The sequence below is a fragment of the Gorilla gorilla genome, chromosome 5 (assembly GCF_029281585.2).
Source record: "Gorilla gorilla gorilla isolate KB3781 chromosome 5, NHGRI_mGorGor1-v2.1_pri, whole genome shotgun sequence".
NCBI classification, from domain to species: Eukaryota; Metazoa; Chordata; class Mammalia; order Primates; family Hominidae; genus Gorilla; species Gorilla gorilla.
Genome location: NC_073229.2, coordinates 101,918,584 through 101,946,176, shown reverse-complemented (window position 1 = coordinate 101,946,176; position 27,593 = coordinate 101,918,584). Strand labels below are relative to the sequence as shown.

The 27,593-nt window shown below is 33.8% G+C and overlaps 1 protein-coding gene across 1 annotated transcript in view; it reads right to left on the bottom strand.

Annotated features, from left to right (window-relative positions):
* The window catches only part of MEI4 (meiotic double-stranded break formation protein 4), a 261,601-nt gene that overhangs the window by 66,938 nt on the left and 167,070 nt on the right, over positions 1-27,593 (bottom strand). The window contains exon 4 of the mRNA XM_019028929.2: positions 24,552-24,683. Within this exon, the coding sequence (XP_018884474.1) occupies positions 24,552-24,683 (132 nt within the window). The remainder of the gene's footprint in view (positions 1-24,551; positions 24,684-27,593) is intronic.

Genomic DNA, 27,593 nt, shown 5'->3' with positions numbered 1-27,593 from the left:
CCTCAAGAATGGGATTAGTGCCATTATAAAATAGGCCCTAAGGAACTCATTCTCCCTTCCACCACATGAGGATGCAGCTAGGAGGCACCATTTATGAATCAGGAAACAGCTGCCAATGCCTTAATCTTGGACTTTCCTGTCTCTAAAACTGTGAGACAAAAAAAACAAACAACAACAAAAAACAAAAACAAAAAAATAAAAAAAGCAAAAAAATAAAAGTTGGTTACTTATAAGTAACCCAGTTTATGGTATTTTGTTATATGAATGTGAACAGAATAAGACACATGGGAAATTCCCAAAGTATGGTTCACAATCTAATGTGATGTAAAAACTATCAGAATAAAACTAATATTAATACATTATATGTCTCTTTCACTGTGTCAACATTTGCACTGATTATGTATAAGCCATGGTGAATAAAACTGTGGGCATCTTAGCCCTTCTGATGACTGCAGCATCACTTGAAGAAAGTTATTTTATTCATGCATTTTTATTTTCAAAGTTTTTTATTGCTGTTTTCTTTGTTCGTTTTTAACCATGTGCCATATCCCATGACCCTCTAAGCTTTTCTGATACAGAGAGGCTGAGGCTCAGCTAAGAGAGGGACATTTAAATTCTTAGAGCAAAGCTACCAGGCTTAGATGGCATTTTTATTTCTACAGAAAGGAAACAAAATAGTTTAATTATATTTAAGTTAAATAAGATAATTTGATTAAAATTCCAAGAATAAAACTTTGTTACAAATTTGAATCCCTAATTTGGTCCACTTATGTATAGAACTTAGGCGTTCAATTCATTTTTAAATGATTTCCCAGACTCATTTACAAATAAGCAAGTTAAGTTATATTCCAATAGGAATATATGTCTAGGTCATTAAAGACTAACCAGATACCATGTAGTAAAAGTTCACTCTTTTAGAAGCTATCACGATCTCCCCTTTCAAATCCCTGCTTTCTCTTTTTTTTTTTTAATTATACTTTAAGTTCTAGGGTACATGTGCACAACGTTCAGGTTTGCTACATATGTATACATGTGCCATGTTGGTGTGCTGCACCCATTAATTCGTCATTTACATTAGGTATATCTCCTAATGCTATCCCTCCCCCCTCCTGCCACCCCAAAACAGGCCCCAGTATGTGATGTTCCCCTTCCTGTGTCCATGTGTTCTCATTGTTCAATTCCCACCTATGAGCGAGAACATGCGGTGTTTGGTTTTTTGTCCTTGCGATAGTTTGCTGAGAATGATGGTTTCCAGCTTCATCCATGTCCCTACAAAGGACATGAACTCATCTTTTTATGGCTGCATAGTATTCCATGGTGTATATGTGCCACATTTTCTTAATCCAGTCTATCATTGGTGGACATTTGGGGTGGTTCCAAGTCTTTGCTATTGTGAATAGTGCCGCAATAAACATACGTGTGCATGTGTCTTTATAGCATCATGACTTATAGTCCTTTGGGTATATACCCAGTAATGGGATGGCTGGATCAAATGGTATTTCTAGTTCTAGATCCCTGAGGAATCGCCACACTGTCTTCCACAATGGTTGAACTAGTTTACAGTCCCACCAACAGTGTAAAAGTGTTCCTATTTCTCCACATCCTCTCCAGCACCTGTTGTTTCCTGACTTTTTAATGATCGCCATTCTAACTGGTGTGAGATGATATCTCATTGTGGTTTTGATTTGCATTTCTCTGATGGCCAGTGATGATGAGCATTTTTTCATTTGTCTTTTGGCTGCATAAATGTCTTCTTTTGAGAAGGGTCTGTTCATATCCTTTGCCCACTTGTTGATGGGGTTGTTTGTTTTTTTCTTGTAAATTTGTTTGAGTTCTTTGTAGATTCTGGATATTAGCCCTTTGTCGGATGAGTAGACTGCAGAAATTTTCTCCCATTCTGTAGGTTGCCTGTTCACTCTGATGGTAGTTTCTTTTGCTGTGCAGAAGCTCTTCAGTTTAATTAGATCCCATTTGTCAATTCTGGCTTTTGTTACCATTGCTTTTGGTGTTTTAGACATGAAGTCCTTGCCCATGCCTATGTCCTGAATGGTATTGCCTAGGTTTTCTTCTAGGGTTTTTATGGTTTTAGATCTAACATTTAAATATTTAATCCATCTTGAATTGATTTTCGTATAAGGTGTAAGGAAGAGATCCAGTTTCAGCTTTCTACATATGGCTAGCCAGTCTTCCCAGCACCATTTGTTAAATAGGGAATCATTCCCCCATTTCTTGTTTTTGTCAGGTTTGTCAGAGATCAGATGGTTGTAGATGTGTGGTATTATTTCTGAGGGCTCTGTTCTGTTCCATTGGTCTCCATCTCTGTTTTGGTACCAGTACCATGCTGTTTTGGTTACTGTGGCCTTGTAGTATAGTTTGAAGTCAGGTAGCATGATGCCTCCAGCTTTGTTCTTTTGGCTTAGGATTGTCTTGGCGATGCAGGCTCTTTTTTGGTTCCATATGAACTTTAAAGTAGTTTTTTCCAATTCTGTGAAGAAAGTCATTGGTAGCTTGATGGGGATGGCATTGAATCTATAAATTACCTTGGGCAGTATGGCCATTTTCACGATATTCAACTTACAAGGGATGTGAAGGACCTCTTCAAGGAGAACTACAAACCACTGCTCAATGAAATAAAAATCCCTGCTTTCAACTCTGTAGGTGCTTTTCAATAAAGTAGTTAAAGGACAAATGAAATAGAATATACAATATAGTTATCCTCTCACATGCCTAACTAATTTGAACATGTTTAACATAAAACAGACATAAAATTGCTATTAATTTGTACCGCGTTCTGCCACTGCTTTTATAGTTTAATATTAGATGTGCTCTTCAGTATGGGTTTAAAACCAATATGCCACATGGGATAAATATTTATGGATAATGCTGCCTCAAATGTTAACAAAATATTGTATAAAGTAGCAATTCCACCAAAAAGTGACATATTGACATCAACTAACTAAATCAAAGTTTTCCAGTACCATTACAGAGAATCGCACTAAGTTGCTACTTTGGCATTCCAGGCACCGCTAAATATCTGTTCTACTTTACAGTATGCACTACAGCTCTATAATCACCCAGACTGGAAATAAGAGGTTTTTCTTCAAAAAATTATTTGGAATTCTCATTTTCCCTTACTTGCATTATTTGAGTATCTAAGCACCATCAAGAAAATATATCAAAAAGAAACCAATGCTTATATAAAATGCCATGAACCATAACTTACAGTTAAAATTGTTATCTCCAAGGGAAGTGTTAGCAAAAAGATGAAATGTGCTTTTGCTCAGAGCGAACAGAAATGTAGTTATGCTCCTGTCAGTTCACCCCTCTCACACACACAGGCACCTTACTGTGCCATCACTACCTTCAGCTGACCTGAAATGCTTTCTTTCAGTCCCACTCTCACTCCTATGAGGCTTAAATCCTTTATTTTCTGTGAGGTTGTCAGGGAATGCCCAGCCACCACACAAGCTTCTTTTATCTTAAATGTTTTTGACTTGTTCTCTACATTAAAACATTAACATATTCTCTATTTATAAATCTGAATATATTAAATAATATACATAGCTGTTTATTCAACAATTATTTTTAGGTTAATATATAAATGGTTTATTATTGTTATTTTTCACAGAAATAACTCTTTCCTGATTTTTATTTTTGTTTATTTCTTTTGTGTTTCCCTAATGCTAATGATGCCATTAAAAAAAACTCAGCAATTATATTATATGTGTGTTCATTCAAAATAATTATTGATGACCTACTTTGGTTTGGACAGTGCAGCTGCATTTCTCTTCCCAATTAAACTCTAAGTATCCCTGTGGCTTACCCCAGGACATTCAGCATCACACTTCCCCCATAGTAAGAACTCAATAAATATCACAATATTGATAACAATATACAACAATATGGTTTTGAAAGAAGCTACAGTTCATATTCAAAATAAATTGGTTAATAAATGAGAACACAAGTATGACAGCATTCTAGTTAGTACTGCAATCATAATTAGAGTTGAGACTACCTTTTGTCTCCTTGACCTGGCTCTGCACTTAGTGTGACAACTTCAGAGTTTCCTTGAGAGAGTAGTTTAGAGGTTGGCAATCTAGCTGGGAAGACCTAGATGTGCTGCATCACAACCAACAAGTGCACATTCCCCGAGGTCCTGGCATAGTCCAGCCCATGGCCCTCAACAGGGACTCTAATGATGCACCCTCATACTGCTCTTTTTTCTCTAGTTTTCAATCAAATAACTTTCATTCTTTAGTTTTTATTTACTTATTAAGACATAATGTGCCTGTCACTGTTGTGGGCACTGATCAAAATGTCAGGGAACTGTCTCCCAGGCCCTCTTTCCTTCTGCTTCCCATGCTGCCATCATCAGAAATGATTCCCTTGCCCTGTGGAAGAACTTTCTAAGGCTTTCCAGTGAAGAAATGGCTGGCCTGGTCAATTGCAATGAACTTCATACCTACTCTACACTAACAACTAGAAGTGTTCCAGTTCTAAAACCTGAAACTCCCAACTTTCACACTCAAATGCAGCTTCAATTTTCCTGTTTCTTTCTTTTAATCCCAGGACACCAGTAGGCCATCCAGAACCCTCTCTTTATCATTATACCTTATAGTTGCTTTCTATTCTTCAATAAGTACTTTTAAAGTACCAAATATGTGCCATGCATATCTCATATACTCTCAGAAAAACATAGCCTCAAATTAGTTTGTACCCGAAATCATTCTTTTTAAGAACTCAAAGGATTCCTGCATAAAGATACATAAAGTGAAGAGGAGATACATATTCCAACGTTCTTTCCTTTCCTTTTTTCCTTTCTAATTCTGAGTGAATTACAGCTTGGAAAACAAGCAATGTGATTTTCAGGGTCAGTAAGAGTTATTGATTACAGATTACTACATTTTATTTAAAGTGAAAATCCTCATTCAATCAACACATTCTTTCATAGGTGAGTAATATAAATAGAAAAATAAATAAGAAATTTTCACTAACCTCAGCACATACAAAAAACAGACATGTAAATAACACTGGATTATAATTGGTTCCATTAAAATGTGTTAATGTCTATAATACAAAGATCGGAGTAGGAAAGAAATGGCTGCTCCTTTCCATGCTGATTAGAGAAGTCTTCATAGAAGGCATTAGGTTTCGATTGCATCAGAAAATTATTCTGAACAAATATATTTTACTTGCCACAGGAAACAAGAGAAAAACAATCAGTAAAGGTATATTATTGAAATGCATTTGATATTTTCTCATGACACTGAAATGACTCTGCGGACTTCTTTTCAGTGACTGATAGACCTCATCATGGCAGCCATTAAAACTGCAGCAATACATTCTCATGCTTATGGAAAAAAGGAAGAATTAATCATACTTAATTGACATTTTACTGCTAGCACAGACAAATACAGAGGAAATAACTGGCTTTATTTCCTGTATTTACTCAACATTTCTCTTGAATTAATTATAATCTAAGACACAGAATTATTTTGACAGTGACCGTACACCTGGATCTTCCACAACTATTTGTTCTGTATATACTTGCTCCATACACACCATTTCAGAACATTGAGAGAAAGTACCACTGAATCTTTTATTTAAACTCATTTTCCATTTTTCATGGAAAAAACAATTCACCAAAAAAAAACAATATTCCCTCACTCCTTTCAACTCCTAGTAAAAGCACAGAACCCTTTAAGATGACAGTCGTTGTTAAACATTATTTCCCCAACACAAAATCCTTCAGTTTCTCAATGAAAGAATCTATGAAGGAAAAATGAACTCTAAGTGAGAGGCTGATTGAGCTGCATTGAGAAATGTCATGCACGGCCTAAAAAAATTCTCCTAGACTCACCAAACAACAGGGTGGGGGATTGAGGGGCACTAATGCTCTGTATACCGCAAGATGTAACAAAGGCCCTTGAACTGTCAATGCTAAGACTCCAGTTTCTCTGTATCCCATAAATTAATCAAAAAGCACTATAGCTAACGGTACAGAATTCCATGTCAAGGTCAAGTAAAAAGCACTGAACACAAGTGCCACAACTTGCTCTCCAGCAGAGGAGTGAAGATGGGTTTTACTGGTGCCTTAGTATACAATGACCAGGGACAGGGAAAATCCACATGGACTTCTTTAGATAAATTTTATTAAGTTCCAATGATGATTTTCTCATTAGATATAAGTAAAAGGAAAAAAGCCAATTAAACAAACAACGATACAGATCCTATGAGAAACAGTAAATGATACAAGGAATAATGCCCTAAATTCAATAAAGCAGAGCAAAACTCTGAAAATAACTTACTAAAGAAACGAGAATAACCAGAGGAGATAATTTGACATGTTCAGTGGCATGAAATGATACATGTCCATTATAAAAAGCTGAAATCCAATAAAAGATAAAAAGATAAACACATTGAATGACAAAAAAAGTATATATAAGGAGTGAAATCAAAATGGAATGTGATGAACTGAGGACAGAATTAAAAAAGAATTAAAATTCCAATAAGAAAAGTGAAATTCAGGCAGGAGAATGGCGTGAACCCGGGAGGCGGAGCTTGCAGTGAGATGAGATTGCACCACTGCACTCCAGCCTGGGTGACACAGCGAGACTCCGTCTCAGAAAAAGAAAAAAGAAAATTGAAATTCATATTGAAGATAAACTCAAGAATTATTATAGAAAATTGAGTAAATGATGAAAAATTTTGAGAAATTCACGTGATATGTAATAGAAAAGAACAAAAATGAAAATAATGAGAAAAGATAATAAATATAAATAATTGGAGCTCTATAAACCCCACAATGACTGGTCTTTTCAAAGTCATAATTTTTAAAATGTTTCTTCAGCTTAAAAGAAAAAAAAAAACAAGACTTCTGTTTTAAGGATTCAGTACACTCAACAAATATCTCAATGAAAATCTACACAGTTTTACTTTTGAACTTGAAAAAATTATTCTCAAGGCCACTTAGATATATAAACAGGAAGAACATCTAATAAAAAGCCATTAAAATAATTAGGTATTAAAATACATAATAAAAGTAGAGTAACTAAATTAGTGCCATAGCAGTGTACAAACTGGCAGGCAGATCAATAAACAAACACAATATACGTGAAAATGAAGTACATAATACAAGAAATATCCCAAACAAAAAGAAAAAGTTAGTGTTGCTAAACAAATAACTGAGAAGCTGAATGTTTTCCCACTTAGTGTCCCACCTCACTCCATGGATTAATACACTTTCCAAATATATTAAATAACTGAATGTAGAAAATTAAGATATAAAATTGCATAGAGATCCAGTCATACAGTGAATAAGGTGACCAAATTAACCCTCTTGCTAGAGAGTATTTGAAAGTAGTAAACACACTCCCCCTCACAGACACATGTAGACACATAGATAGAAAATTATTGAAAGAGAACTCTCTGAAAAATAAGGATTATCTTTGGAAGTTGGAAACAATAAGAAAGACTTAATACTAAAAGATGATCTGTCAGATAGTACTGAAGGTAACTCATTAGGAGAATTTGCCAATTCCTCCTGCCCAGCATCTTGGGTTTTACCTGACCGCCTCAACACAAGGTAGAAGACAAAAGCTGTTAGCTGTACAATGTGAAATTTTAAAGCTGAGGCACCCACATAAAGCTGAAGACATCGAAAGTCACCACCAGTAGGCAAGCTAGGGGGAAAAAAAGACTCACAGGGCAAGGTAGTGTGAATTCTTGCTAGGTTTCATTGGTTCCCAGTGAATGGGATAAAGTGAAAAAACGTCTCTGAAGATTTGAAGTCATAAACCTACACCCCTCACACAAGCCGAGAATGTAGTTCACAACTAGTTTAAAATTTATAGAGATTGTCTTATCCCTTACAGGTTAATGAGTCCTAGTTCCTATAGCCATCTCTACTGCATCATTTTTCTGGGAGGAGAGGGATGTGAAGATATTGACTCTTTTCCTTTTCTAATATTATTAATATAATCATTGCCTTTAACTGCTTTCCTCAACATGTGACAAGGATTAGAGGATGGATTCAGGTATGGCCAGTCACTGTTATAAATACATTAAATATACTCTGATGTATTCCCTGCATAATTTAAATTTGAGAATTAAAAGCACTTATAAAATTACCAATTTCTGAATATTCATTTAATGTTTTGTATTACCCTCATTCTTTAACAAAAAGGATTTCAATTTGCAATAAAAACTTTTGAATTGATATGCAGAAATTTCAAGAGCTGAGAAGGATATTTGCAGTTCACTGAGAGATTGCTCTAGATCTTCAGAAGATTGTTGAAATTAACCACAATGTATTCATATATTGATGGAAGGCTTCTGTTATGTTCTTAAGGCTTGGAAAGAAGTTTTACTATGACCCTCCAATGTAGATGGAGATATTTTGTTTACAGCAATAAAAGTAATCAGAAATTCCAAATCTACGTTTTAGGACCGGCTTTGTGACGAGGAACTCTATGCTTAAAAAATTATTAATACCATGAGGCATAAAACTGTGTATGGTGATTGTGACAAGAGAAAGACAAATGCAAACAGATTCATGAGTCATTCTAATAAGCATCAGTAGGGACATTAGGCCTATGTCAGCATCTGCTCTATATGATCCTTGAGACACTCTCCAGAAAAGTGATTATGATGTGATCTGTTTGAAGACTACTCATAAACTTCATGTTGGATTGATTGCCCTGTAAAGTCTTTGATTTAACTCCTTAGGGATAAAAATACCTATACTTAACCACCATACTGGATTATAGAATTAGGCTCAGAGAAGTGGATTTTTCAAACCCATTAAACTCATTAGCAACAGAGCTAGAATTAGAACTCAGGGCTTCCAACTAGCCCTCTGTTCTCTGTCCTCACATTTTACCCACTCTATTACATGTCTGTCTTAATGTCTATGATTACGTCATGATCATATCATGAGTAAATTAATGATTATTTTTAAATGTCAGCCCATCCTTTTTAAATAAGGACATATAGCTTATTTTCATATTTTGAGTTGCATTTTCACAGCATCTTCAGAAATGTCTTCTGAAATTAGAAAGTAGAGGCCATTACAACACAAGTATATCATGATTTATGGCTTTTAGTGATAATCATCCTGGTCTTTATCTGTGATATACCGATTATACCCTCTAGCACGAACTAGCCAGAGGTTCAGATGGTTGTTTTGAACAACTTGTTCTGTAATAGTTTTTTTTTTTTAATTTGTCTGCCTACATTTTGACATCTTTCCCCTTGGTTGGTTTTTCTCAAATGGCCTATGGCTTTGAATTAAAACTGTGAAAGAGTAATTTAAAATACTAAATATTTAATATTTTAATAGAGAATATTTTGCCAAAATCACTGGGATTTTCTGCCAAACTGCTCCTTTAGTTTAGGATTGAGTCTTAGATTGATTCAGCATCCTTTCTGGCTTTTCTGATGAAGTGTCAAAAATATTCAATAATAAATGCAATTAAAATTATATGAAATTTTATATAATTTGCCTGACTCTAAAGTATTCCATGAGCTGCTTCTCTCAAGTAAGTCTTTCCCAGGGTTTCCCAGGGTACTAAGGCATAGCATAATTTAGAGAATGCTTCTTGATTAAAACCAACATTTCACTATACTCTACATTTTGAGACATCAGTCTTTACCTGTTTCTTTTTTTTAATAATAGTAATCCTGGCCTCATAAAATGAGTTGTCAAGTGCTCTGTCTTCCAATTTTTGGAATAGATTATATATAAATGGTAATATTTCTTTCTTAAATTTTGGTAGAATTTGATAGTGAAACCCTCGAAGTCTAGAGTTTTCTTTGTTGGGATATTTTAAACTTTGAAATCAATTTCTTTAATTGGGTAAGACTATCAAGGTTACCTATTTCTTCCTGAAGGAGTTTTGGTAGCTTATATCTTCCAAATAATTGGTCCTTTTCATCTAATTTGTTGTATTTATGGACTACAGATGTTTATAGTAGTCCCTTATTATCCTCTTAACACCTGTAATGATGTCCACTTCCCTTTACAGGCATTGGCAAGTTGTACCTTTTCTTTCTTCCCTCAAATGCTTGTGCTTTGGGGAAAAAATGCTTATAATCTGGAGGAAGAAAGAAAAGATACAAATTACCAATGACTGTAATGGAAGTGGACATCATTACAGATATTAAAAGGATAACACCTGCAGTTTCTACTGTTTTCATCTTTTCAACATCATTCATGTATGCTCTTATATTTATTATTTTCTTCCTTTTATGTGGTCTGGGCTCAATTTTTCCTTGCTATTCTAGTTTCTTATATTATTGATTTAAAACGTCCCTTCAATGACAAGCATAAATCCATATATTTCTCAAATTATTACTGCCTTACAAAGTGCATCTCATAAATTATCATGTCATACTTTCACTTACTTCAATTTTTTTCTAGTTTCTCTTGGGACTTTATGTTTGATCCATAGGTTATTTAGAAATGTACTGTTTATTTCCAAATTGTTGAAGGGTTTTCTAGATGTACTCCTATTATTAATTACTAGCAAAATTATATTATGGTTGGAGAACATCGCATGTATGATTCTTTAAATCTTGTTAAAGTTTGTTTCGTGGTCTAGAATGGTATCTCAATCCCCCTTGAAAAGACTATGAATTTGGCTGTTATTGGGTGAAGTGTTCTAGAAATGACACAAATCAAACTAGTTGATGGCTTTGTTATGGTTTTGTATGATACTGCCGATTTTATGCCTGATTTTATTATTACTGACAAAGGAGTAATGAAACCTTCAAGTATAACATATTTATCCAGTCCTCCCTACAGTGTTATCAATTTTTGCTTCACGTTTTGGAAGTTTCAAGCATTTGGTAGGCTCACACACATTTATCATTATATTTTCTTGGTGAATGGACACTTTTGTCATTATGTAATATCTCTCTTTACCCTGTTGATGTTCTTTGTTTAGAAATATATTTTTGCTAATATTAACACAGTCAATCTAACTTTCTTTGGATTAATGTTTGCAAAGTATAGAACTACATTATTTTAAATTATTAAAATGCTTATTAGCTTCCACTTTATTTTTTGTTAAAGGTCTTTATATATATTATTTTGTTCTAGAGGATAAAATATACATTTATAGGGTTGGGTGTGGTGGCTCACGCCTGTAATCCCTGCACTTTGGGAGGCCCAGGTGGGTGGATCACCCAAGGTCAGGAGTTTGAGACCAGCCTGGCCAACATGGTGAAACTCTATCTCTACTAAAAATACAGAAAAATTAGCCACGAGTAGTGGCACACTCTTGTATTCCCAGCTACTCTGGAAGCTGAGTCAGAAGAATCGCTTGAACCCTGGAGGCAGAGGGTGCCATGAGCTGAGATCACACCATTGCACTCCAGCCTGGGTGACAAGCGCAAAACTCCATCTCAAAAAAAAAAAAAAAATATATATATATATATATATGCACACATTTGTAACCTTTCTCAGTATATTTAGAGTTGACATTTTCCACTTCAATTAGAAGCTATACAACTGAAAATTCCTGATATCCTAATAACTTTATATTTTAGTTATCATATACATTGCATCCATATACACCAAGTAATGTTTAAGATTTGTTTCATCAGCATATATGTTTTTAAATAATGTAATAAAAGCAACATGGTCTATTATATTTAACCCCTTAAGCATTACTTTTTCTCTGCCTTTATTCCTGAAATTACAAGTTTCTCTGTTATATCACAACTCCCTGTGGTCTTAAGCACTGCTTTTAGCATTTCTTTCACAGGTTCTACTGACAATGAATTATGTTAATTTTCCTACATGTGAAGCACAGTTTATTATTCTGAAGGATATTTTTAATAGATGTAGAATTCTAGATTGACAGTTTATTGCTTTTAGCAACTTGATGTTGTTCCACAATCTTGGAGCCACCATGGGTTCTGATGTGAAAAGTGCAGTCATTTGAAACGTTGTTCCCCTGAATATAATATGCCATTTTTCTCTGGCATCTATAAAAAGAAATAGATGGGTAATTACAATGTTCATTTTTTTGGTAATGGGTACACTAGAAGCCCAATCACCATCAATATGCAATATACCCATGTGACAAACATGCACGTGTACCCCATGAATCTAAAATAAAATGCAATTTAAAAGATCATTAAAAATTTTTAAAATTAAATATAAAAGGAGAAAGAATTATCTCTAGTTTTCAAGAAGTTTATGATGATGTGTTTCGGTGAGGTTTCCTTTGAGTTTATTATGTTCATGGCTCACAGAAAATTAATACATTTATCGTTTTCTCCAAATTTGTAAAGCCTTTGACCATTATTTTCAAATATACTTTTGTCACAAATTTCTTTCCCTTTACCTTTAGGGACCACAATAGTATATATGCTATACCTTTTGGTATTGTTTCACAGATTCCTGAGACTTTGTTCAATTTTCTGCAGTATAACTTTTTTCTTAAGATTAGATCATTTCAACTGACCTGTCTTCATGTACACTGACTTCTTTGTTATCTCTATTCTGCTCTTGGGCCCATCCAGGGAATATTTTATTTCAGATAGTATATTTTTCAGTTCTAACGTTTACTTTTTAAAACATGTATATGTTAAAATTATGCACACATGTATGCATGTATGTATGTACACATGTACAAACACACAAAATACACGACACATATATTTCCTAATTATCTGGTTAGAATTTCTACCATTTCATTCATTTCAGGATTACTGATGTTTACCTCAAGGAGCATAGTTATAATACTTGCGTTAAAGTCCTTGGTCATTTTAATATCTGGGTTACCTCAGGGATTACCTCTGATGATTGTCACTTGCCTTGAGAACTGGGTCAACATTTTTCTGATTCTTTGTAATTGTGTATATTGAGTAGTTTTAAATTGTATCCTAGAAATACTAAGAATTATATTGTGACACACTGACTACTAAGTTGTTTTGTTTTTATAGAATATTGATTTTCTTTTTTGTAGTATAAAAGCAGCTACAGAAAAGCTGTATTCCAATAAAACTTTATTTACAGAAGCAGGTGGCACACCGGCAACCAAAATAATTAGGTTCAGTGTACAAATTCTGCCCTACCTTCTGTTAGTAGTAGTTTCACTGTCAGTTTTCCATGTCTTTACTCTGAAGTTTGGGTTTATTCCATTATGTGTACCACTTGGGAGTTTGCCTGGGTTATATACAGCGGTTTACATCATAATTCTGTTATCAAAGCCTCTGCTATGTTGTTTGAAGTCTGTCTCACACAGGTCAGGGGTGAGTCTGGAAATTATATCCTTCCTACATAGAATTAAGGATGCCCTTCTCCAACTCTCTCTACTCCAGAGAGTTGTCCAGAGACAGCAAAGGGCTGGAGAAGGATATTCTCAATTCTGTGTAGGAAGATTCACCTTAATTCACCACCACCCCCTTCTGTTCCCAGAAATCTCTTTACCTACTTTTTCTTGCCAGAGAAACTGATTTTTTCTGAGTTTTCACCATTCATGCTACTTGTACATAGTTACATAACCATTACAAAACCCATTTCAGGGACTAGATAAAAAAACAAATACAAAAAGAAAAACAAAAGTCCCGAGGATTCCTTCCATACTCTCCAGCTCATAATGTCCCCATTACCAGTCCTCTTGCCCAAAAGTTGTTTCTGTTAAAGATTTTGCTACTCTCAAGTACAACAGAGTTCCTTGACTGGGGCTGCTCTTAAATCAAAGCTTGGACATTGAAAAAAAGGAAAAAATGAGAAACGTATTCCGTAGATTTTTTTCCCTTCATTTTGACTTTTTTAACAATTCACATGCTACTTTTTTATATTTCAGAGTTCTCAGGTAGTTGACTTTTTTTTTTTTTTTTTTTTTTTTTTTTTTGAGATAGAGTTTCGCCCTTGTCGCCCAGGTTGGAGTGCAATGGCACGATCTCAGTTCACAGCAACCTCTGCCTCCTGGGTTCAAGTGATTCTCCCACCTCAGCCTCCTGAGTAGCTGAGATTAAAGGCACCACCACCACACCCAGCTAATTTTTTCGTATTTTTAGTAGAGACGGGGTTTCACTATGTTGGCCAGGCTGGTCTTGAACTCCTGACCTCAGGTGATCCACTCGCCTCGCCCTCCCAAAGTGCTGGGATTACAGGAGTGAGCCACCGCGCCCAGCCAGGTAGTTGACTTTTATATTTATTTTCAAATTATTTTAGTTTTAATCAGTGAGAATGATAGATTGTAGTGGCTTTATTATATCTCATCTGGTACCATAAGTCACATTTTAGATTTGAGTTTACAGAGTTTAAAGCTTTATTCAGTTTAAAGCTTTATTCATTATGCAAAGGCAAAATTATAAATCAGGCAACCTTCATTTTCTGGCCTCCCATAAAACATCTTTCAATCCCCTTCAGATGCTCAGTGCCATGGTCACACAATGAAATTCAGAAAAGACAGTGAGACTAATTCAGTACTTCTCCAAAATATTTCTTAAATATTTGTCCAATATTTATGTTGAGAGGATGATGAACATCATAAATTTACATACCTACAGTAAAAAAAAAAATATTTCTGGTTACCCAGACCTGTCTTCCACAGAAGATGGTTTAAAAAACATCCATTGTCAAACATAATATCTGAAAACTTGCTCCTGAAGATGGTTCTAACAACATTCATTTTTATAAATGTGTATTAATGTCAGCGGGGTTTTATATTTTAAGCTTTATATGTTGTTGAATAGTAATAATAATATCAGCTAACAGCAATGGTGCACTTATGATGACAAGTTTGCTAAATGCAAATATGATTACCTCATGAGACCCCCAAAAACTGTATGAGATAGGTGGCACTGTTGTCCATATTTTAAGAAGAGATAAACTGAGGCTTAAAATGATTAAGTATTATTTTAATTTTCATTTAATCATTTAAATATGTCATTATAAAAGATAATAAGCACCTTTTAAAAAAATCACTAAAATAATATCAAAGTTTTAAAAATTAACAGTTCCTTAAAATCACAATACACACTTGTGCAGATTTTCCCCAATTATCCAATTATGTATTCTATTTTTTGGTTTGTTTAAATCAGGATACAAATAAGATTTATATATACCAGGAATTGGCAAACATTTTATGTAAAGATCAAGATAGTAAATATTGAATGCTTTGGAGATTGTTATATGTTTCACTGTTTCAAGTATTTGTGTTCCAGTAAAACTTTATTTACAAAAGCAGGTGGCAAGCCAGATTTGGCTCATGGACCACAGTTAATCCACTCCTGATACATGGCTATAAGTTAATAAAGTCTCTTTGGTCTCATTTAAAATACAGGCACATTCTTTGTCTGGGTCTGTCTCCTTCTTTTCATTATAATGCAATCTATTTGTTGAGGAAAATGAGTTGTTTTTCCTGCACAAACTAGGTTTTACTGACTGCGTCCTCCTGGTTAATTTAACGTGTTCTATTTGTTTTACCTGCAAGTTAGCAATTCATTCTAGAACCTTTAGGTTTGATTTGTTGACAAGACTACTTCAAAGGTCACACTACAATTTAACTAGACATCTGATTCTAAAGTTCATGCACTTTATCATTTGATTTAGTTTATCCTTGTAGAGTCTCTTAAAATGTTCTAGCCTATAAGTGGCAAATACCCTAACTTTTATCTTCGTTGCCAGCTGAGCTCAGGAATGGAAGTTTTTCTTAATAAGCAGCAGTTTCAAAAAGGCATTCAGTGATGTGGAAATTTTTAGGCCAATAGGGTATTTGGGGGGAATGTTCAGCCTTGTTTCATTTATACCTAATAGTTATTTGAATTACAAACACCAGTAATGAAGAAAACTGGCCAAATCTGATAAAACAGGGCTCATTATCCAGAATTTCTCTTAAGTTCTTGTTAAACAAAACAAGATTAAATAAAAAAAGTTCATGCCCAGGGTCCCTAATCTCTATTTTGTCTGCTTGAGCACAGTTTGATGCAAATTATAATTCTATTCTCTCTGACGGATTGATTGCTGACTGAGCCAGGCTTCGTAGATCTTAGATATGATCAAGACATGTATAATTTCAGAAAAGAATACGGTTCCTCTCTCAACTGAAATAGGTCAACTGTTTCATGCTCAGAGCTATGATTACTTTTCTTTATCTTATTAAAAATGCTTATTTTGTTGCTATATTTTGCCTTGACATAGAAAATTAGTTTGTTTTAGAGAAGTAAATGTATAAACTCATTCCAGATTCAGAATATTTAATTTGCATGTTCTATTTTTATTAATGAATTGCTTAGCTTTTATTTTACTTTACAAGGAAAACAGAGAAAGTAAAAATGCTTCCTGATGTAGGCTGCAGAACTTTTGAGATTTCTCCTGCTAATATGCTTTCTTCCAAATTTTAAAATCTATTTTAATGTAGAATTTTAATCTACTTTGTAAACATTAGGTCTCTGAAGTATTTAATATAAGTATGCATGTAATACTCTAAATTCAGATTTCACCTGTGCTTATCAATATTCCAAAAGCATTATTCATTTTTAATAGCTTGGCTACCGTACGCAGAAACATGCTGATTAGATAGAGGTATGAACTGCATCTCGGAGAAAAACATTTCTGTGAAAAATCACTTAAAAATTAAGGATTCATTTTAAATCAATACATGTCTGACACCTAAAGAGATGTTTTCTTTTCTATATAAAAATATTTACAATGCAAAAAACATGCATCTTGAGGACATGCAATACATAAATTAAAAACATTACAGATTCTGTATTTTTAAATACATTTTTAAAAGTATACACGCAGTGAAAGTGTCATGTTTTGTATTTATAATTTGTTTTGTATTTATATTTTGTAAAAATCATTTTTCATTTACAATTTGTAAAAAATGGTATATTTGGGTATCTCTCCTTCTCAGATACTTCATCCTTCCTTTTAGATCAACATTATTTTTTTCAAAATCTATGAATGTTAATACAGAAATAATTTATTCATTTTAACTATTATCGAATACTCATTTTAGATATACCACATCAAGCCATATTTTAAAATAGAAATTTATGTTATATCCAAATTTAAGCTATTATAAACATGCTGAAATGAACATCCTTATACAGATCTCCTTAGTACAGTGAATTTGCTATATTTTACAGGATATGCATCTTTAATTTTCCCAGGTAATAGATAAATTCTATTACCCCACATAATCATAGTATCTGATAGTGTTTTCAAGGTAATTTTTAAAAAGATATTGTGTCAATATAATCAGTATGAAACATTTTATTGTTTTTGTCATTTGCATTTACTTGGTACCATGAGATTGAGTATCATTCATGTTAAATCACCTTTTAGGTTTCTCCCCATTTTTTCCTTTTTTTCTGTTTTTGGGAGCTTTTTTCTCTTCTTTTTTTTTTTCTTTGTGTGTGTGTGTGTGTGTGTGTGTGTGTGTGTGTGTGTGTTTTGTTTTGTTTTGTTTTCATACGGAGTTTCACTCTTGTTGCCCAGGCTGGAGTGCAATGATGCAGTCTCGGCTCACAACAACCTCCTCCACCTGGGTTCAAGTGATTCTCCTGCCTCAGCCTCCCAAGTAGCTGGGATAACAGGCATGCACCACCACGCCTGGCTAATTTTGTATTTTTAGTAGAGACAGGGTTTCTCCATGTTGGTCAGGCTGGTCTCGAACTCCCGACCTCAGGTGATCCGCCCACTTAGACCTCCCAAAGTGCTGGGATTACAGGCATGAGCCACCGCGCCCGGCCTTTTCTCTTCCATTAAACTACCTTTTCATATCCTTAAGCCCATTTTTCTCTTGTTTCTGATTGATTCCTAGTTCATTTTATATATAATATAAAAAGTATATTATAAAATTATAATATAGAATTATAATTATGTCAGGGTTCGATCAGGCTGGTGGGAAAAATATAAAAGATAATTATAGTAATAGTCAAAAACTCTCTTGGAACACCTGAAAGTTTGCATAGCTTCAGATTGCTTGTCTGAAGGCAGCCAGGGTTTCTGTAGGATCCAGAAAGATTAGGGTGCAAGTACAAAGGAATGTGGGAAGTGTATCTCACTAACCTGTTTACTTATATGGGCTTAAGACTAACGTTTGTCCTACCGGGTACTTTACTGCTTCCTATTTGGGAGAGCGGGGGAAAGGGGTCAGCAGAAGTTTATTACTGGCAAATGCTGTTTGCTTTAGGCCTTGGAACCCAGCCTTTAATCTTTACCCTCTAGTGCTGTTTACTCACAATTTTGTTAATCAGTCTTACTGAATAAATGTGAGCCTCACTATCTGATCGGGGCCCAGTGGCAACTGTTTACAGAACTCAGCTTGGAGACTGCAAGCGGCTTGGACCCTCAGCTGGACTGGCAAAGCAGAATATATCAGTGTGTCAGTGTACTTTATTCATCTGTTGCCGAATCAGGGGTCTGCAGGAACAGACCCCCAGCAGCTAGTGCCCCCGCAAAAGGAGCTCTGCCTCAAAATTATATTACAAAATCTTATAAATTTATATTATAAAATTATTTTATACTACATATAATCATATAAAAAATATATAAAATTATTTTATATTATATATAATTTATAAATATATAATATGAAATGAACTAGAAACCAGTCAAAAACAGAGAAAATTATACTAATCTTTGATTTATTATAAATTTTGAAAATTTTTAACAGAAATACCTTAAACTTATTTACCATGTCAACAACTAAAATATCTTCATAAAAACATTTTCTTTCTAAAGGTTCCATAGAAAGAAATAAATGTTCCATAAACAACTCTCTTTGCATATTGAGGCCCCAGGAACTTGAAAGCAAGTTAGAAGAAGGAAGATGAAGCAGCTGTTGGTACTTATTTTTTTGGTTTTGTTTTGTTTTAATGGGGTCCAGGTTGGAGCTAAGTTGGTATTCTTTAAGACATCCACCCAAATGCCCATCAATGATAGACTAAAGAAAATGTGGCACATATACACCATGGAATACTATGCAGCCATAAAAAATGAATTCATGACCTTTGCAGGGACATGGATGAATCTGAAAACCATCATCCTCAGCAAACCAACACAGGAACAGAAAACCAAACATCACATGTTCCCACTCATAAGTGGGAGTTGAACAATGAGAACACTTGGACCCAGGGAGGGGAATATCATACACCTGGGCCTGTTGGGGGGTTGGGGGAAAGGTAGGGGAGAGCATTAGAAAAATACCTAATGCATGTGGGGCTTAAAACCTAGATGACGGGTTGACGGGTGCAGCAAACCACCATGGCGCATGTATACCTACGTAACAAACCTGCATGTTCAGCACATGTGTCCCAGAATTTAAAGTAAAATCAAATAAAATAAATATAAAAAAAATCCACATATGTAAAATAAACATGTATACCTCTTTTTCAATGTCACTTTTCTAGAATAAACAAAACACATTACTTTGTAAAATATTAAGAGATAACATATATTGATGAGAGCTTTCAGTAGCAAAGACTTCTAGTAATAGCTAATCAGAAAGCTAATCCTGTGAAAATCACATACTATCTAGATATCTAAAGAAACACATAAGCTATTAATAAAATTCATATAAAAATTTTAAAAACTTACTAAAACCATGGATATTGCTTTTTATAGAGATATTCTGCCCACAGATTTTTGAATAACTAAACAATGTAGGCCCTTAGAAAATCAAATAGGTCACCAGTCTATGATAACATAAAGAAGCCACTTTTTCAAAGTTATTATTAAAATAAATAGAAAACCATGGTGATTATGTCATAAGATGGTGAATATACAATAATCATGGTAAGAAAATGCTGTTACTAAAAAAAAAGGCAGATACATTTTCTTAATGTTAACTTATTGATAAAGAAAAGACAATAAAAGGGGAAATCCAAAATACATGTATGACAAGATATTAGGAAACTTTTATCTTCAACATTGCATAAGTAATTTCAACAAGACCCATTCAAATGAACACAGCTAGAGAAAGGATACTAGGATAAGAGTTCACAAAACCACCTTTCAAAAATCTGATTCAATGGTCACGGAATATACATAAAAAATATGTTAAACTTGACACAAATATCTACTTTACTTACCCTGCTAAAAAGTAGGTGAGACAACACACATACCAGTTGCATGAGACAAATTAATATAAAATGGTGTTAGTGAAATACAAATAACTGACATGGTTAGACAATAACAGAAATTATTCCATACTTTATCTTCTAGATTATAGAGTCAGACTTTGTGGGTTCGACAGACTGGTGCTGTACTTCCTGTGACTACGGGCAGGCTATTTAAACTCTCTAATCCTAATTGCCCTCTTTTGTAAAATGGGAATAATATGAATTACTAGTGTAGTTAGGAAAATTAAATGACATAACATAAAACTAAAATTAATCGCTATTTAATTTAAACAAAAATATATGCAAAATATTTGGAGGACTATGAAATGTTTGGAATAATGTTTGACACATAAGGCTTCTCAGTAAATATTTATGATAATTATTATTGAATCCTCCATTAATCTTTACTAAACAGATCTATCCTCTGCCAACAAATACCTTAGAAATTCAATCAGACTTATATAGAGTACAATATGATATACATATATATACATAAGCAATCATTTTTTGAATTAGTGACTACTTAGAAAAGTTTATATCATTAAAAATAAAACTACTCTTCAGAGAGTTCTTGGTAAGATCTTCGCATTCTTTATATCGACAGAGAAATAAAGTCTTTAAAGTGAGCTAAAACACTGAGTATAAAATCACTGAGAAAAATTATATTTACTTTAGGTTGAAAAATCTGTTAGGATTTCAAAAACTATATTTTAGTTGAGGTACAGTTTACACATAGTAGAATGCACAGAATTTAAATGGATATTTTGATGCATTTTTAATTGATACATCAGAGTTGTACATATACTGGGGATAAATGGGATATTTTCATACATGTACACAATGCATAATTATCAAATCAGGGTTATTGGGATATCTATCATTGCAAACATTTATCTTTTCTTTATGTTGGAAACATTACAATTCTTCACTTCTAGCTATTTTGAAATATAAAAAATGTTATAATTTCTACAATTTAGTTATAATTAACTATATCTAAAATTCACTAACTGTACTATTGAATACTAGAACTTATTCCTTCTATCTAACCGTATTTTCGTACTCATTAACCAACTTCTCTTCCCCTCCCTGCCTCTGGTAACCGTGATTCTACTCTCTGCCTCAATATGATCCATGTCTTTAGCTCCCACCGCAAATGAGTGAGAACATACACTATTTGTTTTTCTATGCCTGGCCTATTTCACTTAATATAATCACCTACAGTTCCATCCGTGCTCTGCAAATGATGAGATTTCATTCTTTTTATGGTTTAATAATATTCCATTATATATATATATATAGAGAGAGAGAGAGGAATATTATTATTTGGTATATATATATATTTGGTATATATATACATATATATTTGGTATATATATACATATATATATTTGGTATATATACATATATATATTTGGTATATACACATATATATATTTGGTATATATATACACATATATATTTGGTATATATATACACATATATATTTGGTATATATATACATATATATATTTGGTATATATACACATATATATATTTGGTATATATACACATATATATATTTGGTATATATACACATATATATATATTTGGTATATATACATATATATTTGGCATATATACACATATATATATTTGGCATATATACACATATATATATTTGGCATATATACACATATATATATTTGGCATATATACACATATATATGTGTATATATACACATATATATATTTGGTATATATACACATATATATATTTGGTATATATACACATATATATATTTGGTATATATACACATATATATATTTGGTATATATACACATATATATATTTGGTATATATACACATATATATATTTGGTATATATACACATATATATATTTGGTATATATATACATATATATATTTGGTATATATACACATATATATATATTTGGTATATATATACATATATATATATTTGGTATATATATACATATATATATTTGGTATATATATACATATATATATATCAAATTCTCTTTATTCATTCATTTAGTGATGGACACTTAGGTTGATTTCATATCTTGGCTACTGTGAGCATGTGAGTGCCGGTATCTCTCCTTTCTTTTGGATACATAGCCAGCAGTGGGATTCTTGGATCATATGGTAGTTCTATTTTTAGATTTTTGAGGAATGTCCACACTGTTTTCCATAATGGTTATACTACTTTACATTCCTACCAACAGTCTATGAGCATTTGCCTTTCTCCAAATCCTCACTAACATTTGTTACTATTTGTCTTTTTAATTCTAGTTGGAGTGAGATGATATCTCATTGTGGTTTTGATTTGCACTTCCCTGATGATTAGTACTGTTGAGCTTTTTTTTTTTTCTCATACGCCTGCTAGCCATTTGTATGTCTTTTTTTGAGATATGTCTATCAGGTATTTTGCCCATTTTTAATTCAGATTGTTTGTTTTCTTGGTATTGAGTTGTTTGAGTTCTTTATATATTCTGGTAATTAATCCTTTGTCAGATAGCTAGTTTGCAAATATTTTCTTCCATTTTGTGGGTTGTCTCTTCACTTTGCTAATTGTTTCCTTTGCTGTGCAGAAGCATTTTGCCTTGATGTATTCTCATTTGTCTATTTTTGCTTTTATTGTTTGTGTTTTTAAGGTCTTACCCAAAAAAATCTTTGTCCAGGCCAATGTCCTACAGCACTTCCCAGTGTTTTCTTCTAGTAGTTGCAAAGTTTCAGATCTTACATTTAAGACTCTAATCCATTTTAATTTGATTTTTGTATATGATAAAAAATAAAATATAGTTTTGTTCTTTTGCATATGGATATCCAGTTTTCCTGGCACCAATTATTAAATACTGTCCTTTGGCCAAGGCAAAACTCCTTAGCAAAATACAAGCAAAAAGAATTCAACAACATAAACCTGCCTAACACTAGTTATTGTTATTGTGTTATTGCTATTTTTCTTATTATTTCAAAGTATCTTAACTGTCAGAACATCTGCGTTTGAATTATGGCTTTAGGATATGCTCTCTCTGCAGTCTTGGTTAAGCTGCTTCACCACTCTAATGTTTTGTATTCTTATCCATAAAGTTTGTGAAAATTATAACCGCTTCATGGAGCTATTGCGAAAATTAAATGAGAACATATACATCATTTTTTCTGCACTTACTGATATCTTCCAAACAATCGAATTCAATTAAACTCACTTTCCACATTGCTTCCTATTGTTAAACTCTTAAGACGTCACCTTGTTTCCCCAGACTCTTCGGCATCTCTTGTTAAATAACAGCCTACTGCCTCTACATTCAGTTACCCTCTGCTTATTCAATTCAAATGCATTTTTCAAGTACTTCCTTTTCTGTAAATTATTTTCAGGGACTTGCAATCTACCATGGCCTATTCCTTGATCTTGGAACTCCTATGAAAACATCATACATTTTAACACTTTGCTCCTTTTCAATTAGTAAATATAGCTTACTTTTTTCTCCTTGACAACAGTGAAAATGAGTTTTTTAAAAAAATCTAACAGAGCTCTTAAGAGAGTCTGTCATTTTGTAGTCAATTGAAAATTTGCTGACTAGATACACCATGTCAAACATCAACTTCAATTAGATTGCATAATATTTTTAGACTATGTCATTAGATGTCAGTACTTTGTTAAAAGCCATTTAAATTACATACATATACAATATTTTATTAAAGTTCTTTCTCTTTACCAAGACATTTCTACCTATCTCTAATTTCCTTTAATTGTGACTTTGACTACAGAAATGATAAGAATATTAAATGAGCTGTCAAATGGAATACATGTAATAAACCAGTGTCAACATTAAAATATGGGAATGACTTATGTTCCTTCTACACCTTTGTCACCAGTGATATAGAAGACTTTCCACAGATAAAAGGGCTTAGAGCAGTGGTCTTCAAGCTTGGTTGCATACTGAAATCACCTGAAGTGCTCTAATAATACCAGTACCAGAATTCCAAATTCAGAGACCTCTATGTAATAATAGGATTGGCATATGACTTGGCAACAGGATATTTAAAAGTTAGCCAGATGATTTTCATGAGCAATACAGAATGAAAAATACTGGTTAAGGACTACTCTCCATTTAGAATCCTCTCCAGTTCACTTTTCTCTCATTTTGCTTTAGAAATATGCTGCCTGCCTGGAGGGATTTAAAGCCGTTCATCTAAGCACTCTTTTGCTGTCACCAATGGCATCTTTGGCACATATATGCAAGTAAGCATTATAAAGTGGTTTTATTTTCAAAACTGTTTTCTGAAAGTATCTGTCCGTAATTTTGGTAGGCAGTAATATTACTCACATATATTAGACATAAGGTAATAACTAAAACATCAGCCTGGAAAGAAGAGAAGAAAGAAGGGAAAAGAAAAGAAAAACATATAGTTACATTAACTATATATAAGAACTACAGTTTCAAGTTATGTGTACCTGATTGATGGCTCGCAGATCATCGGCAAAGCCATTTACTTCTGATAGAAGCAGAGATATAATAGATTTTCTCAACAAGCTGCAATTTCCCAAGGTTACCAGACTCTGAGAGACATAATGCTGCACCTGAAACTAAAGATAAAAATGAGTAGGTTTCTATATTCCATCACGTCAAATCAAAATGTATTTTCTAAGACCTTACTACTGAGCTAAATGCTGTGAGGAATATAAAAAGTATCAGTGTAATTCTGGGTCAGTCTCAAGAACAACCATAAAATACACAAATTATAATATTCTAGGCTCTAAGATTTTCTATAGCAGTTAATATTTTGAAACATGAAACAGGGTGCTAAAATGGAAGTTTTTGTTGAAATAGCAAAAGATAATAGTTTAGATAATAGGCTATATACAGAATGAATAAAAGAGATGATAAATCAAGATACTTAAGCTCTTACCTTTTAGATAGATTAGCCAGATAGATGATAGATAGGTCATCTATCATTCTTTTTGGCACCAGGGACCAGTTTTGTGGAAGACAATTTTTCCATGGAAGGGGGGCAGGGTGGATCATTTTGAGATGAAACTGTTCCACGTCAGATCATCACTCATAAGATTCTCATAAGAAGTGTGCAACCTAGATCCCTTGCATGCACAGTTCACAATAGGGTTTGCACTCCTATGAGAATCTAATGCCACAACTGATCTGACAGGAGGGGAAGCTCAGGAGGTAATGCTAGCTCCCTTGCTGCTCACTTCCTGCTGTGTGGCCTGGTTTCTAACAGGCCATGGACCAGTACTGGTCCATGGCCTGGTGGCTAGGGACCCCTGAATTATAGAGTTGAAGAGAAATATCTATTAAGTTAGATTGTGAAAATGCTTACTGTAGTGATAGGCATCTAGTAAGTGCTCAATAAGTGAAATGTTATAATTTAGGATGACAACACAAAAGCATTCACAGCTATATAACAGGAATTTAGTTCACTGAACCTTGAAAAGTTCAATACTATAAATAAAATATATTTTTCTAGAGTTAATATAATCCTATTGGAGAACACTGATGAGAAGAGAATTTCATCATAAAGAGCTCTTCCATAGTATATCTATGAACTGTTTCTCCCCGACATGACTGAAGTTCATACAAAGACAATATGACCATTAATGTGGTTCAAAATTATATGAATATTATTATTAAAATAATCTCTATTCTTCCTTACATTTTAATTGACACTTGCCCTTTTGTAAATACAGTGGAATTTTTTGAAAGGCTGACATGGAAACCAAGACTGACAACAATATTATATGTGAGGCTACTGTGGTCCAAACCATGGGAGGACACACTCAACACACATGATAATCTTTTTCTTTCACATCTTCCTGTATTTAAGAAGCTGGAGAACTAGAAGTAATTCTTCCAGATTACTCTACAGTTAGGATTTTGGATGTGAGTTCTGCCAATCAAAAGTACTCATTTGAGCCCTTGATTTAGAAATGCATCACCAAGGAAAAGAAGTAGGTACAGGGCATGCATTTTGTTGCTACAGATAGCAGCTGAGGTGTCAGAGTGCTGGCTCATCCCACAGCTGTTTCAAAGTTACCTAATTATGTAGGTTCTTTTTTTTTTTTTTTTTTTTTTTTTTTTTTTTTAAGATGGAGTCTCCCTCTGTCACCCAGGCTGGAGTGCAGTGGCGGGATCTCCACTCACTGCAAGCTCTGCCTTCCAGGTTCACACCATTCTCCTGCCTCAGCCTCCCAATGTAGCTGGGACTACAGGCACCCGCCACCACACCCGGCTAATTTTTTGTATTTTTAGTAGAGACAGGGTTTCACCGTGTTAGCCAGGATGGTCTTGATCTCCTAACCTCATGATCCGCCCGCCTTGGCCTCCCAAAGTGCTGGGATTACAGGTGTGAGCCACCGCGCCCGGCCTATGTAGGTTCTTTTAATCACGATAGAAGTAGCAGCTACCTTGGTTGCCCAGTGGTTTAGGGAATGATTCCTGTAAATGTAGCATTCCCAAAGGTATTTTGACCTATATGTTTACCTAGAGGATTCACAAAGCTTAGTGCCACATTAGTCTTGAAATATGAAGGAAATGGGTGAAATTCTTATCACTTTCCCAATTAATTTTCCTATATTAACTATGCAGAAGATAGGAGGAACTTGGAGAAGAGCCATGAATTATTGTAAAGTTAATTAGGTAGTGTTTCCAATTACACAGTGCTGTTGTTCCAGAAGTAGTTATTTTCTGAAAGGATCAACACTGCCCCTGACACTTATTATGTAGAGCCCTGGATTCTGCAGAAGTTTGTGGGTCTAATGCATGTAGGAATACTCCCTCTAAAGTGAAAAACAAGTTGCTATAGTATGTAATTACTATCACTAAGAAAACGACACAATGCTTGATAGGCCTTTGTGAATTCTGGAGACAACATATTACCATTTGGTTTACCACTTGGAAGCATATTTCAAGTAATCATAAGGCTGTACACTTTGAGAAGGGGCCAGAGTAGTATATAAAGATCTCCAGCTGATCTAAGTTGGGAAATAAGAAGTTCTGTCCTTTAGATATCATGATTAGTAAGATCCAATGTGCTTGGAGTTGATCAGAATATTATATGGAGTCTGTAGCCTACTCTAATTAGAAAATCACAAAGGAGGGACCCTGGGTGTAGAACAAAGTCATATCTTTCTTGTCAACTAAACATTATTCTCTCTAGAAAATAAAAATTTACATATGTTATTTAGCCCTGCCATAAACTGTGCCTGCCTGGTTGTAGGATACCAAGTAAGTGTATATCCAGAACTACTCATTTGAAAGAGGTGCTATATAAATTTAGGTATGCACAACAATACTCCATCAAGTAGCCATAGTATAAACAAAACTGGGATCAAGTGAAAACTAAAAGCAGAAGTGAGTGTTGTTTGATCACTCAGTACTTATAGTTCCAACTGGTAGACCTCCTCTTATACGGTTGAGGTACTGTTCAATGGTAGGGAATTTATATTCCCAGCCAATGGCCAATATATGATGCTCTTTCTCCC